Source organism: Delphinus delphis, chromosome 1 (assembly GCF_949987515.2).
Source record: "Delphinus delphis chromosome 1, mDelDel1.2, whole genome shotgun sequence".
Lineage (NCBI taxonomy): Eukaryota > Metazoa > Chordata > Mammalia > Artiodactyla > Delphinidae > Delphinus > Delphinus delphis.
This window is the reverse complement of record NC_082683.1, coordinates 42,716,411-42,732,590: the sequence shown is the minus strand read 5'-3', so window position 1 is coordinate 42,732,590 and position 16,180 is coordinate 42,716,411. Positions and strand designations below refer to the sequence as shown.

Sequence of the window (16,180 nt, the reverse complement as noted above, 5' to 3'; positions counted from 1 at the left end):
AAAAGCCCTAGGAATAAAGGAGGTTAGAGTCTAATCCAAGAATCAGATATGTGCACAAAAATTTATAGTACAGAAGTATGAACAAAGTGCTGTAGTAGCACATGAAGGACAACAGTAATTCTAACTTTCTCTGCCTGAAGGAAGGAAGACATCAAAGAAAAAGTAACATGCAAACTGTATGTCAAAGGAAGAAGTGGAGATTTATCACTTGATTGAATGCTAAGCAATTATAATTCTAATCAAGAGGGAAAGGCTGTGACTGGACCAAGAGCTATGAGAGGCTATGCCATGTTCCAAATGGTTAACAGCTCACAGTGCTAGAGTAGATGCCTCGGGTAGGCTGCCCGCAGCTGAGTCCACACTCAAGAGCAATAAATTAGGACCAGATTGTGAAGGGCCTTAAAGAACATTCCCAGCATCTGTGCTTTGGCAAGGGGGAGCCAAAACAGATTTTAAGCACAGCAGTAACTCAGTGGGATCTGACTGTGGATAAAGAGTATGGGTAGAGGGAGTCTAGAGACAAGGAGACTAGTTAGGTTTTGCAAAAGTCTAGGTGAGATGATGACGGCCTGAATTAAAGCATTATCAGGTGGAAAAAAGAGGCCAAATCCAAGAGACATTACTAAGGCAAATTTAACAGGACCTGGTGACCAGACATGGAAAATAAGGGAGATGGAAAATGGCTTTAAATGACTAATTGCCTGTGTGTGGTGGAACTACAATTAATTAAAATACTTCGGGAGAGGTACTTGGCTTAAACACATTTTCAGCTATTCTACTATTCTTTCAAACATAATATTTGTTTAAACCTTTACTGGAAAATCTTCCTAAATATAATTTTAGGCCAAGTACATTATAGTACACATAAAAACTGTCTTTTTCTATAGAATCCCCATAAACATCAGTTCTTACTCAACACTATAAAGTTTAGATACTGATAGAACTCAATATATCCTAAGGGACATCTTAGAATTTCCTTTTTAGAATAAAAGCCTGATATCCTTTGTCTCAAGCAATAGACTGCAAACTATGCAAATGCCTGATTCTCCAAACAGCAGAATATGGTTGTATCACAATGCTCTTTACTGGCTGAACCAAACTTATCAACTGGGGATGGTTCAGTGGTTAGATTATTACTGAATCCAATCTTTCCACACTAAAGGGAAAAAACACCCAAAACCAGCTAGGACTTTGGAAACATCAAAATGAATGTGACCAACAGTCACTGCAGTCTAATATTTACTGACGGGCACTTCAAGTAAAATGTCATCTCTGTCAAAACCAAACTCAGGACACTTTGAAAACAGATCCAGCTTCTCTGCTATCTTTCTAATTTCCCATTTAAGTTCTCCAGACTAAAAGTCTGATTTTTAGTGGTTTTTATCTTCCCTGGGCTAGGAAAGGTAATAGGTATTTAATTTAAGTTGCTGGCGTACACAAAAAGTGAAAAAAAACTTTTTAAATTTTAAGTAAATGAGAGATGTTAACACTATTCATTAAAGAGCTTTATCACAAACTCAGTTCAATAAAGGCAATGTTCTGAGAGATGACTCACAGTGGATGAGAATTTCCAACTTAAAGTTCTCTACAAAAACTATCAAAACTGCAACTACTATTTTAAGATCTCTCCCACCTTCTCCACTCAAAACTAGGAGAAATAATTACTTGATTTCTTTTTGATTTCCTGAACACAGATAAAAGTAAACGGTTTAATCAACAAGCAAAGCCAAATGTTAACTTCAAATTAGCAAAAATTAGTTTTCTTGATCAATACATCTCTCGCTCTTTCATAACAAAAATACTTGTGAAGTGTAGTAGGAATGCAGCGAAAAATGCATGATTCAAACATACTTCCTGGTCTATTGCTTATATTCAACCTTCCATAACCAAGCTTACTGAGAACTTAAACCCTTCCCTGCAGTTTTTACGAGAACCCCCCCTACAACTATTCCAAAGTTTTCACGATTTTTGCACAACCTACCCAAAAAGCATAAAACCACCTGCCTCCCCCCTCTCCATACTCACACTCACAAATAATAGCACCCATAATTATTACACACAAAAATACTGGGCCAGACAAGAACACAGAGCCAAAACTGAAACAACAGAAAATGTTTGGCTCGCAATTAGAAATTCTATTAATGGGCAACTGGTCAAAATTAGGCTTTCACATTAAGAGAAAGTTTAACTCTTACGTTTAGTATCTTGAGACAGCTTTCGAAAGGAAAACAGAGTTCCACGAAAATGAATCGAAAAAGGGGAAGCGATTCTCTCCAGGCTGGTTTGGTGGCGAATGACCTCTCAGGGGTACAGAATTAGGCCCCTAGCCTCTGCCTCCAACCATCCCGGCGGAGGAAGTGAGGAGAGTCCCAGAGAAGAGAGGGCTCGGGCGGCCACGTCGTCCTACTCACCCCAGGGCGCGGCGGGAAGGAGGCAGGGAGAGAACGACATTCGCGCCCACGGCCCGGGCAGGCAGCAGGGTCCCTGGGGACTCAGGGGTGGGAGCCGGCCCCTCTCCCAGACCCTCCGGGTCTACTCACTCCGCAAGCAGCCGTCAAGAAAGCCATTCGCCAAGGCCCCCGCCCTGTGTGCCTCCAGGGGAGGGAGCCGAGGGCTGCTTCCGGGCACCCCCTCTTCTCCTCCCTCCGCCGGATCACCGGCCTGACGCGCAGTCGGTCCGGTCAGCTTCAGCCGGTCCCCCGGGACAGCCCCTCTTCCCCTACTCCTGCCCCAGGCCTAGGGGCCGCCCCGATTGGCTGGCCCTGTAGCCTCTTGGCAAAGAGACCCCTGGCGATTGGCCATGGGCCACCTGCTGAAAAGGAGGTGAGTGGCCGACGATTGGCGGTTAGGCCAATTTTGGGGTGGAGAGGCGGGAGGGGCCCGCCGCGGCGGGCGAGCATCCGGAGAGCCCGGCTCCCCTGCCGCCTCCTCGCTGAGCCCAGGGCTCATCCCGGGGCCCGAACCTGCTCCCACGCCCGGAGCTGTGCCTCGGGACACGCGGCCCCCTCGGCACGCCAGTGCAGTCCGCAGGAAAGGAAGCTCGTGGCTCGAGGGAGCTCAGCTAGGCTTCGAGGCTTCGGCCCCGGAGATTCCCATAGGGTGGCGACTGGGGAAGGACCCGGTCGCAGAGGTAAACGTGCTACACCTACACCCACCCGCTGCTAGCTCGACATCCAATATTTTGGCAGCTGTGCAGCCAAGTTTCATCTGGATAACTGCTTTTGCTTACTTCCGAAAAGTTGTTTGTGTCACGAGGCGGGGGAGGAGGAGATACTATATCAATAAACAAAAGCAGGGGTGCCTGTTTTATTTTATTAATCCAGGGAAACACTAGGCTTGCTGTTGTGACACAGCTCCATAAGGAATGTAGGTGGCTTGTGAAGATGCTTCAGGAATCCAAATGGCATAACTTCAAATTAGATGGAAAGTTCGGACTTCGAGGACCTCAGCAGAGAACCATCCAAAATGCAGGAAATCCCAGACGTAAATAAATGACTGACTTACTGACCTGGAGAACAATTACCTTCTGCTTTTACTATTTTTTCCTTATGGTTATTTATATACCTGTAATTCTACTAAACTAAGCATCTAATTAATTTTTGTAGCTCTACTGGTAGCCCCTACAACTAGCACATTGTACACTGCACAAAAGGCTCAATAGATGCTTGCTGCACTGTGTTAAAGAGCCCTTAAGTTTTGTTTTATGCAAATTTTTTCAAAACGTCCAATACCAAATGCACTCTCTTCTTCCCGCACCCCCTTCCTCAAAAGCCAGGTCCTCTTCCAGTCCTCCCTGTATCAGTAAATGAAAACCACTACCATCCACTCGATATGCGAACCATAAACCTGGCAGTCCTTGACACTTTCCTCATTCCACATTGAATCCATCACCACGTTCTGCCATTTTTACCTCCTGAATACAATCTCAGTTCTACCTCTCTCCATCACCACCACTCAATCACAGGTCCCAGCCTCTTGAAACAATCTCCTTAGTAAAGTATTCCTGCTTCTTAAAGCTTCTCCAATTCATCCTCAACACTATGGCCACAGTAGTTGGTTTCCAAAACCAAAGTCATGACTCCCATCTCACCCCACCCTGCCCCATTAAAGAACTTCAACTGCCTTCCATTGTGTTTAGGATACAACTCAGCATTCAGCAATGGTGTGCAAGGTTTAGCCCTACCTGCCCCTCGCTCCATCTTAACACCTTCCACTCCCTCATTTTCTGCACTCCACACAATGGCCTTTTTCATGTTTCTTCAATTTGCCTTGGACCTTCCAACCTCAGGGCCTTGGCACATGGCCCCTGTGGTTACTTTGTCTTTTACACTGTCACCTTGAAACTAATCCCCACCCTTCACTTTTTTTAAAAAATATTTATTTATTTGGTTGTGCCGGGTCTTAGTTGCGGCAGGCGGGTTCCTTAGTTGCGGCATGTGAGCTCTTCGTTGCGGCATGTGGGATCTAGTTCCCTGAACAGGGATCGAACCCGGGGCCTAGGCATTGGGAGCTCGGAGTCTTAACCACTTCACCACCAGGGAAATCCTAATCCCCACCCTTCACTTAATTTACTTCTACTCATCATCATTTCCTCGCTGCCTATGTGAATTCTTCCTATTTTATGCTCTCATAGCCCATGCAACGCTCCTTTATAAAACTTATTACAGCTCCAGTAAGTCCCCTACATACGAACGAGTTCCGTTCCGAGAACGTGTTTGCAAGTCCAATTTGTTCGTAAGTCCAACAAAGTTGGCCTAGGTACCCAAATAACACAATCTGCTATATAGCACTGTACTGTAATAGGTTTATAATATTTTTCACACAAATAATACATAAAAAACAAACACAAAAAATAAAGAAAACATTTTTAATCTTACAGTACAGTAACTTGAAAAGTACAGTAGTACAGTACAACAGCTGGCATACAGGGGCTGGCATCGAGTGAACAGGCAAGAAGAGTTACTGACTGGAGGAGGGAGAGGAGCTGGGAGATGGTAGAGCTGAAGGATCATCAGCAATAGGAGACAGAGGGTAAACTGCGATTTCACTCATGACTGATGTTGATGGAATGCACGTTTGCATCTTTGAAAGTCTGCAACTTGAAGGTTTTCTATCTGTCTGCATACTTCTTTAATGTTTTATGTTCACCACTAGACTGTAAGAGGTAAAGAGGCAAGGATCTATCTGATTTTGTTCATCAAAGCCTCAATTTAGCCAAATGCCTGGCACATATTAGGTGCTCAATAATGGATTTCCTACGGTAACAGAGTCTGAAAATAAACATCAATTCTATGATAAGCATCAATTAAACTATAAGCAGTGATGGAGAAAAATACATTAATTTTGCCAGATGGACAAGGTCAATGTCTAAGAACCTCCACTAATACCCTTTACAGTTTTCCTTTAATATCTGCTTTTCTAGCAGTTAATTTTGTGCCAGAGCAGCTCAGAGGGCTTAATTCAATATTGGCTGATCAAACAGTTCTCCAGGCCAAGGGGCAAAAAAGCCTACACCTCTAATTCTGTCTATATATTGTACTAATTGACCCTGTAAGAGACATAATACTAATTTATGTAATTCCTGATTACCAGTTCTTTCATGTGATTTTCATGTGTTCTTTCTCACTCCATAACAAGACAGAAAGACCCATAGGGTCATCAAGGACTTTGTACTTAACAGTACACACCAGGACTTCCCTGGTGGCACAGCGGTTAAGAATCCGCCTGCCAATGCAGGCAACATGGTTCGAACACAGTTTCGATCGCTGGTCCGGGAAGATCCCATATGCTGTGGAGCAACTGAGCCCCATGCGCCACAACTACTGAACCTGAGCTGTAGAGCCCACGAGCCACAATTACTGAGCCCATGTGCCACAACTACTGCAGCCCGCATGCCTAGAGCCTGTGCTCCGCAGCAAAGTAAAGCCACCACAATGAGAAGCCCACACACCGCAACAAAGAGTAGCCCCCGCTCACCGCAGCTAGAGAAAGCCCACACACAGCAACGAAGACCCAATGCAGCCAAAAAATAAATAAATTTATTTAAAAAAAGACACAGTACATACCAAAATATCAGATTTTTTTTAAGTGTCCTCCAAATCTTCCATCATCATCATCATCATCATCATCATCATCATCATCATCATCACGGGTCAGTAGCTTCAAAATCTAAGGCACTATCATTTTTGACAGTGTAGTGTAAATAGTTAAGTCCTAGTAAAAATTTAGTGGAACCAATTATAATTAGGGTTTCTTTTGATAGATCTAAGTGTTAAAACTGGTGTAATGGCAATAGAGAATATGACTTATGACAGTCTCTTAATAATATAGCTACAGTCCAGAGTCTACCTTTTCACAGTTTCATATTAGAGATAACTGTGTTATAGACATATAATTCTCATTTTCCTAGTCCTAGTGTAAAGTGAGTGTGCACAAAAGATGTAGCATTTAAAATGAAAAGTAATTAAACAATACAAGGCAACATACCCATTTTATCCCAAAAAACTATAGGACTTCTAACCAAATTTGTGTTGAAAAAAACTCAAATTTATGTTTAAAAACACTCAAGTGTTTTTAAAGAAATCTACAAGTTGTTTAGAAGAAAATTAAGTGACCAATGCCTTAAAGTCATATATGACAACTGATTTCCAACCCATGTATCAAAGGGGTCTTCAATACTTTTCAAACTACATAACTAAAGCTACTAAGCGATTAAATTAAATTACTTAATTTCTTTTGTTGTTCAAGAAAAGAATGGAATATAGTGATTAAGAAGCATAAAAAACATCATTGGGGACTTCCCTGGTGGCGCAGTGGTTAGGAATCCACCTGCCAATGCAGGGGATGCGGGTTCGAGCCCTGGTCTGGGAAGATCCCACATATGTGGAGCAACTAAACCCGTGCTCTACAACTACTGAGCCTGTGCTCTAAAGCCCGCAAGCCATAAATACGGAGCCCACGTGCCACAACTACTGAAGCCCGCACACCTAGAGCCCGTGCTCTGCAATGAGAGAAGCCACCTCAATGAGAAGCCCGCGCACCGCCATGAAGAGTAGTCTCCACTCACCGTGTGCAGCAACGAAGACACAACACAGCCAAAAATAAAATAAAATATAAATAAATTTATTTTAAAAAAATCATCATGTTGTATACTTTAAAGTTATACAGTGATCTATGTCAAATTATCCTCAATAAACCTGGAGGAAAAGATTGAAAAACAAATACAAAACAAGAAAAACTTAAAAAAAAAAACCGCACACCTCCAAATTTCCCTCTTGCTGCATCTCACAAAAAAATGTATAAAACACAATCTGAGAAAAATCAAAACATTAAGGTTCAGGGTGAGGGGGGATCTTTAAAAATGACAGGAAGTCTATTGACTAAAAAATAGGCCAACTTTACCTATAGCTATTAAGATGAAAAGAGCATTTTAACTATACAGAATTTATGTACTACTTTCAAAAATATTATTTCTGCTAGAGAGTCCAGTAATGTTTACCTATAAATCACATTCTACTCTTATGTCATTTTAGAGATAGATGACAAATACTTTTGATTACAGTAGACGAAAAGAAGCAGCAAAAATAGGGGAAAAAAACGCATAGTGTCCCTAGGAATTTGCCTAGCAACTTAGGCCCAATGATTAGAGCAGACAACATTAAAGGACAGCTCTTGGAAGCAGGATATGTAGCTCCACTATTTTGTCTGACCAGTACCCAGAAGTCTCAAAATTAAAGTCAGCCAATAAATTTTCACATAGAAAATTTAGCCAGATGGAATAAATATACCATTTGGCATACAGCAGAAGCAGTCCCTAACTTGTGATCAGGACCACTATGTTCCAGAAGTTTCTATATAAATTATTTGCAATTCATAATGCATTATGAAACAAACAAACAAAAAAATATTTGGTTCAAGGTTAGGAATGAATACCCTCTACACAACCCCACAATGATTATGATAGTGTACTGCTTATTCATCACTGTATCTTTAGCATCTCCTCACACAGAGACTGGCATGTATTAACTGCTTAATAAATGTCTAATGAATGACTGAAATGCCAGGTACTACACTACAAATATAGCAGTATACACAGCTAAAAAGGTTGAAAATGGGTAGTCTAACAAGGAAAACAGAGAAAGCAGAGGGGCAGAAGGCTAATGTTTTTCTATTATAAGCCTTTTAGTACCATTCAATTTTTAAATTATATGAGAAAGGTGCTATTGCCCTAATTTTTACAGTTAAATTCTGCATTGGTCACTTAACTTTCTTCTGAAACAATTTACAGGTTTCATTAAAACCACGTGAGTTGCCAAAACTGGTTAGAAGTACAGAGCTCATTGCCACAAGATGGATAAAACGGCTTTGTATTGTGTGATTACTCTTCATTTTAAATGCTCCAGCTTTTAGGCACACTAACTTTACATTAGGATTAGGATGTTAACAAACTGGAACTCTATGTTTTTCTCTAAAGAAGGGGTGTAGGAAAAACTATTGCTTTTATTTTATATACTCCTACATAGCTAAATTTTTTTTGGAACATGACTTACTTATGACATTACTGTAGTTTTTTAAAAATTCAATTCCCATGATTTTTATTTTCTTCTTTATACTAGGCTGAGCTCCATAAAGACAAGGACAATATGTCATTTATTCACAATTATATCCTCTACAACTAGTATAGTGCATGGAACACATAAGTGTCTGATAAATATTTACCAAATAAATAACTTTTCTGTATTCTTTATATGTTCTGAATTGAGCATGAACTATTTTTTTTAAGTTTTAAACTTTATTTTTATAAAGAGAAGGCAGGAAAATATAAGTTCTAAAAGTTTTCCATAAAAACACAGTTAAAATAAATTTTTGGCAGTTAAAGGAATAATCTTTAGCATCTATAAAATTGGATCATTTGTTTTTAGTTGTTTCCCAAGAGTTCAAGATAGACAGGCCATCACTATTACAACAAAATTTATTTAAAAAAAGGAATCCTTGAATCCTAAATTCCAATTTAGGAGCCAGAAATTTGTCTGCCCTCAGTAACAGCAACAACATTGGCAACATTCCTTAGCGGAATTTTCCTTTGTTGTAGGAACCCCAAGTAACTGGCTACTTCATACCATTTTACCTGTGGAAGAAGTGACACATCTACATTGCAATCACTTCCTTTGGGAAACAAAGGGCTTCAAGGGAGAAAAACAAAACACATCTATTTTCCTACATGATACAAAAATAAAATCTAATGAGGCCAGGAAAAACAATACATCTCAAAGTTCTCAATAAAGAGCAATATAAAAGCAATCTATACATCATGTGTTTGTTCATTAATTCCTTCAATTATTTCTTTATTTAACTATCATTTATCGAGCACCATTTAGAATGCCATTGAGAGCACCATTGAGAATGTACAGGGGGTGGGAATGGTAAGAGTAGTAGTTGCATTAGTAATGGCTTAAAATTTGCCAAGTTATTACTATAGCTAGGCATTATTTCAGCAAATTTACATTTAACTCATTTAATCATCAAAACAACCCTGTAAATTAGGTACTTTTATTATCTTCATTTTATAGATGAGGACATTGGAACTCAGAGTAATGTCAAGAATAAGTGGTGGCACTGGGATACAAACCAAGACATTCTGGTTCCAGAGTCAAGTCCTTCACCATACTTCACCATCTCTGGGAAGAAAATCTTTACTTTTTTTTGCCAATCAAATCAACATTTAATTACATACTTCTAAATGTCCCATCTTCTGCATGTATTAACTTTAAAATATATATATATATAAATAACTCTTTTTATTACATGTATTTTAAAATATCAAAGCTATCAGAGTCTGACTTCCCATTTTACTACATGTATTTTAAAATATCAAAGCTATCAGAGTCTAAGACTTCCCAAAATTATCTTTTTCTTCTTGTTATTCCCAAAGATATGTAAATTCTCTTCAAAGCAAAAGCTCATATATTCCAAAACTGGATCAAATTAAGTACCTGACCTTAAGGAGTCTGCATCCTAACCGACGAGGTGGGAATTATATATACTCTAAAGGATAACAAAAAGAATATGGTAAGGATTCAGTGAACTGTGCAATGAGTAACATTCAAAGGAAAGAGATCACTGAGTTTGGGGGGTGGGGGAGGAGGGGTAGGTCAGGGGAAGAGGTCAGTTCTGAACTGGGCTTTGAAGAAAAGAGGCAGAATGCAAAGGCAGAGTGGAGGCAGATGGCATTACAGAGAGACAGAGCATCATGTACAAGAATGTAGAGACCAGAAATGAAAAGATGTGTTCAGAGGAAAGCAAGTAAAGGGCAGCACTCTAGTAGGTTTATGTAGGGGTACAGTGGTGGAAATGTCTAGAAAGGCAGTCTGAGAATAGATCACATAGAGACTTGAATATCAGTCTAACCAACTGTGGAGGGAATCTCATCTGCCACATTCAGTCTAATCTGAATCTTAATATACTTATCTTCTTACTGGATCACAAATTTGCTAAAATGATGCTAGTCATTTATAAAACTGCCTAAATTAAAAAGAAACTTATGGGGCTTCCCTGCTGGCGCAGTGGTTGAGAGTCCGCCTGCCGATGAAGGGGACGCGGGTTTGTGCCCCAGTCGGGGAAGATCCCACATGCCGCGGAGCAGCTGGGCCCGTGAGCCATGGCTGCTGAGCCTGCGCGTCCAGAGCCTGTGCTCCACAACAGGAGAGGCCACAACAGTGAGAGGCCCACGTACCGCAAAAAAAAAAAAAAAAAAAAGGAAACTTATGAAGAAATTCATTAAAAAGAATTCATAGAGATTCTTCATAGAAATTATGAAGTTGCTTTTAAAAAGCATAGCTCGCAAAAAAAAAAAAAGCATAGCTCACAGAGTAACTTACAGATCTCCTAGTTCAACTCCATATTCATTTCTTACAGTCTCTTCATAACAACTTCCTCATGTAATGTTTTTTAAGCCTCTGTTTGAATAACTTTCAAAGTGATGGGGAGTTCGCTATAGGATCTGGGATGTCCTATACTAACTTGTCTAATCAAGACAATTCCTGGGCAAGTTAAGTAGAGATAAAGGACTATAAAACATCAGCTTTCTAGGATTCAATCCTGTAAATCAAAATAAAATAAAATCCTCTCTATATGCCACAATACAAGCTCTTTCAGTGGAGAATAAACATAGAAAACTATCTTTAGTATGGTAGAGTAGACATTTGTTGTTTTTGTTATCTAGGATCTTTTTTTCCCTAGTCCGACTTTGCTTGGGGGCAAGGGGGTTGGGGGAACCACCTTCTACTCTATAAGTTACGTATTTCTGATGAAGCAGATAACATCCCATTTCCAGAGGAAGAACATACAGCTATGAAATTGTGATTGGTCAGGACCAGGAAAGTGATTGAAGCTGAGGTATCAGCACTAATCCTCTTAATCCAGAAAGAGCAATAGCCTCCTATAGATTTGGAGTTCCACCAATGGAAGGCTGAAATTGCTGCAACCATCTTACTACCACAAAGGGAGAACTTATCTAAAAATGAAGCCAACCCCGAAGAACTAAGACCTAGAAATAGAGATGAGGGATCTTGGTCCTCATGACATTGTTTAAATGCCTACTTCAAACCACACCCAAGCTAGATGTGCTTTTTTCTTTTAAACCAGTTTGGGTTTTTTCTTTCACTTTCATCCCTAAGAGTACTACCCAACACACATGGTAACTGCCAAATCCTGTAACAAGAAAAGTAGGTTAACTTCTCAGCACTTATCTATTATTGTGCATTATTATATAATTTGGCTATACCAATAACCAACTATAGATACTAAATTTTAAAAATGAACTTGGCACATTTTAATTTTAACATAGCATTTCACTTTCAACATTGCCTTGCACTGTCTTGTTTCTAGACAAAAATCAGTATTTTAAGCAGAAGAAAATGACTATAACTTTACTATATATTATAACACTGTAAAGGCAAAAATAAACAACTCAGAAATTAAAAGTTTTCCTTACATCCTATCAGTTATTTAAAAAAAAAAAAAGAAAACAACAACAACAAAAGACCCTAATGAACTATCCAGAAGCCATGTAAAGACTCTTACTTGAAGCTGAAGAGTATGTCGAAGAATAGTTTCTTCTAAGGCATGGATCCACTTCTCTCGCTCATCAGCATCACGAGCTGGAATAAAAGTTTATAAAAATTAAAACCTTAATTTCTACAATATATCTCCATATTTGGAAGCAAAAATTTTAAACCATGATGCTAATAGAAAAGGTTTCTGGTTGTGCCATTTCCTCAATAGATTTATCTTTCTATCCTTTCCAAAAATACAGCCATTTATATCAAAGGGAATAAATGTGTTCAATAATAGCAGGCTACCTTCCCACTGAGAATAATCAGAAAAGCTAAAATAATTATTAAAAATAACTGTTTTGAAGGCATCAGAAAACAACAAGGTAGTAAAGAATTAACAGGCCAAAATCTAGGAAAAGACAAACATCTAGAAGATGGTATATAGGGCCACTTTCCTCCTGGAGGCATTGTACATTCCAGGAGAGAAGTTGTAGATTGAGCAATTTCTTAAAAGCCTTGTCAGTATGTGTGGGCAGGGGGCATATGGGAACTCTCAATTCTTCTGTGAACTTAAAATTACTCTAAAAAATAAACTCTATGAAAAGAAAAAAAAGTCTTATCAGGCCAAAAATTGGAGACCAGGGCCCACCAAGAGTGGTGGCTCTGGCAAATAGCTCAAGTTTTGATTGGGACCTCAAAGGGCTGCACCTTGGAATTAAGAATAAAACAATTAAAATAATTGCTCAGTCATGTGGGTGGCCAGAAAAATCTTGATGCCTGAAATGGGTTAAAACTCCCCCAGGTTTTTAGTGACTCTAAGCACCTAGCTAGCAAAAGCAAATGGAAGTCTTTTCTGTAGAAAGATAACATAATCTCAGCTGCCAAATTATTTCTAAAAACAATTTTAAATACAATGTCTAGCACATAAGCAAAGATAACCAAAGATATACAAGGAGACAAGCACACATAAATGAGAATCACATGACAATAGAAACAGAAGAACAAGAGCTCCAGATAGCTGAACAAACAATCCCGCACTTTAAAAGTAACTATGCTTAATACATTCAACAAAAGACTGGAAACTTTGACAGAGACTTAGAAACCATTTTATAAATGATATACATTTTTTAAATAATTGAATATAAATTGTAAAATTGAAAAACATAATAAGCAAAATTAAGAACTCAATGGATGAGTCTTACAGCAGATTAAATCAACTAAGAAACCGTGAGAGAACTGGAAGAGAGATCAGAAGAAACTCTTCAGAACAAAAGACAATGAGTCAAAGAGATAGAAAATATAGAAGAAAGGGAGAGCAACATAGAGAGTAAGAGGGTGTAATGTGCATGTGATTGGAATACCAAAAAGAGACAAAAGAGAGAATGGAATAGAAACACTATCTGGCTAAGAATTTTTCAAAACAGATGAAAGACATTAAGCCACAGATTTCAGAAGTCCTAAGAATTCTAAGCAGAATAAATCAAAAACAAACAAACAAAACCCCACAGATAGGCACATCCCAGCAAAACTTACTGCAAACCAAAGATAGAGGAAATATCTTAAAAATAGTTGCGGTGGAGGTGGGGGGTGGGGAACAGAGAGAGAAAGGAGGACAGATTACTTTCAAAAAAGCAACAATTAAATTGTCCTAGGTCACAAAAGAAACAGTGGGGACCGGAAGACAAGACAGTACTATACTTAATGGCTAAAAGAAAATAACTTCCAATCTAGAATTTAATGAAAAATACCTTTCAGGAATTAAGATGAAATAAAGTCATTTTCAGACAAACAAAAATCAGAGAATTTGTCATCAGCATATATTTATTAAAGAAAATTTGTAAAGGTATTCTCCATGCATAGAGAATAATGTCTAATGGAAAGTGGTAGAAGCAGGAAAAATGTAGAGTAACAAAAATGATAAGTACATGAGTAAAACTAAGTGAATATTGACTACATAAAATGATAATATCTTGTGAGGTTTTAAATAAATGCATACAAAATTAAATGCAAAACAACTGCAAATAGACTGGGAAAGGGGAAATGGAGTCAAAGAATTCTAAGGTTCTTACATTGTTTGGAAAGAAAATTACCAACTAACATTTGATTTTGACAATGGAAGGATTTTGTCATAATTTTTAGAGTAATCACTGAAAGGGTTTTTTTTTTTAAGTGTTTAACTTCCAAAATAATAAAATTTTACAATCCAATAATAAAAAATAATCCAATAATTGACAAAAAGGAGAAAAAAGAAACAAAATATGTAAGACAAAAAGGAAAGATGGTAAAATGGTAAATTTTTAAGCCTAAAAACATCAATAATTAAATTAAATGTAAATGAACTAAATGCTCCAACTAAAAAAGAAAGGTTTTTAAACAAGATTTTATATGATGCTTACAAGAGATACTTATTAAATATAAGGGTACAGAAGTATTGAAAATAAGAGTATAGAAAAAGATATACCATAGAAACACTAACTCCCAAAAGGTGATGTTATTTAAATCACATAAAATAGACATTATCACAAAAAGTCTTCAAGAGGCTCACTTTGTAAATACAAGTGTTCAATTAATCAGGAAGATATAAATTTATATGTAACTAAAATAACATGAAATATATACATACATGTTTTTAACACATCTCTCTTATTAACCAATAGATCAAGCAGACAGAAAAATAAGTAAGAACCTAGAAGATCTGAACAATTCCTGATGAATAAACTTGATCCAATGGGCATATATAGAACTCTGTGCACACAAAGTGTAAAAGAGATGTTCTTTTCTAGCACACACAGACTATTTCAAAAAATTGACCACATAATGGACCCTAAAGAAGTCTTAACAAATTTCAAAGGAGTTAAATCACACACAGTATATTAACAGTGAAAATGTAAGCTAGAAATCAGCTATAAGAATATAAATTAGAAAATACTCAGGTATTTGGAAAAAAGTTTTTAAAAACCACTAAATAATCTATTGGTCAAAGAAAAATATCTCACTAGAAATCAGAAAATATTTGAAACTGCATAAATGAAAACATGACATATTGAAAACTGTTGGATGCAGTTTAAAGCAGTGCATAAAGTGAAATTTATAGCCTTAAATGCATACATTTAGAAAAGCAAAAAGGTTGAAATAACAGGAAATTAAATTCGAAATAAGTAGAAAGGAAATGATAAGGAACATAAATCAATCAAGTAGAGAGCAAACAATAAGATAGATCAATAAAGCCTAAAGTTGGTTACCTGAAATAACTAATGAAATTGATGAACTTCTAGCAAGACTGATAGAAGGAGGTGACTCAGGTCATTAACATCATAAATGAGAAAGAGGACATCACAATAGATGCACACTTTCAGAAGTTTATAAGAGAATGTTATGAATAACTCCATGATGATAGAAATGAAAATTTTAATTAAATGGAAAATTTTCTTTACAGCCTACCAAAACTTCCACAAGAAGAAATTTTAAAATTTGGATAGTTCTGTAACTATTAGATAAGACCACAGGAAAGTGCCCTTGGTAGAACAAAAATACTCTATATAAAAATAATTGAAAAATCATCCCACTAAGAAAACTCCAGGCCCAGGAAGTTTCACCAGAGCACTCTGTCAAACATTTAAGGAAGAAATAATGCCAATCTAACACAAAATATTCCAGAGAATCGAAAAAGAAGAATACTCCCCAGCTCTTGTAAGGTCAACATAACTTGGATATTAACCTGACAAGACTATTATGAGAGAAAAGAATTTAAGGCAATTCTAATGCAATAAAATACATGCAAAAGTCCTTTATAAAACTGTAATACGTCAAGTCGAAGTTCAGTGTATTCCAGAAATACAAGGTTGGTTGAGTATGCAAAAAATCAAGCAACATCCAACAATATAAAAATACACATGAACAAGGTTATTCACTGTAGCATTGCTTATAATTACAAAATATTGGAAAGAGCCTCAATATTCAGACAGAGGAAGGTGGTTGAATAAACCATGGAGTACAATGCAGGTGTAAAAAAGAGAACAAGGAAGATCACTTTTGAGTGATTTTTCAGATACACTATTAAATGAAAAAAAGAAGAAAGAGGAGGATATAAGAAAATATACATGCATCTGCTTGTTTGTGCAAAATAA

At 37.7% G+C, this 16,180-nt stretch overlaps 1 protein-coding gene across 3 annotated transcripts in view; it reads right to left on the bottom strand.

Moving 5' to 3' along the window:
• Positions 1-16,180, bottom strand: part of OSBPL9 (oxysterol binding protein like 9) — a 167,627-nt gene that overhangs the window by 56,885 nt on the left and 94,562 nt on the right. For 2 of the 3 annotated variants that reach the window (XM_060021870.1, XM_060021879.1), the window contains exon 4: positions 12,082-12,158. In XM_060021870.1, the coding sequence (XP_059877853.1) occupies positions 12,082-12,158 (77 nt within the window). Of the gene's footprint in view, positions 1-2,540; positions 2,761-12,081; positions 12,159-16,180 lie in introns of those variants that run through there. The other variant, XM_060021888.1, reaches the window with a different exon arrangement.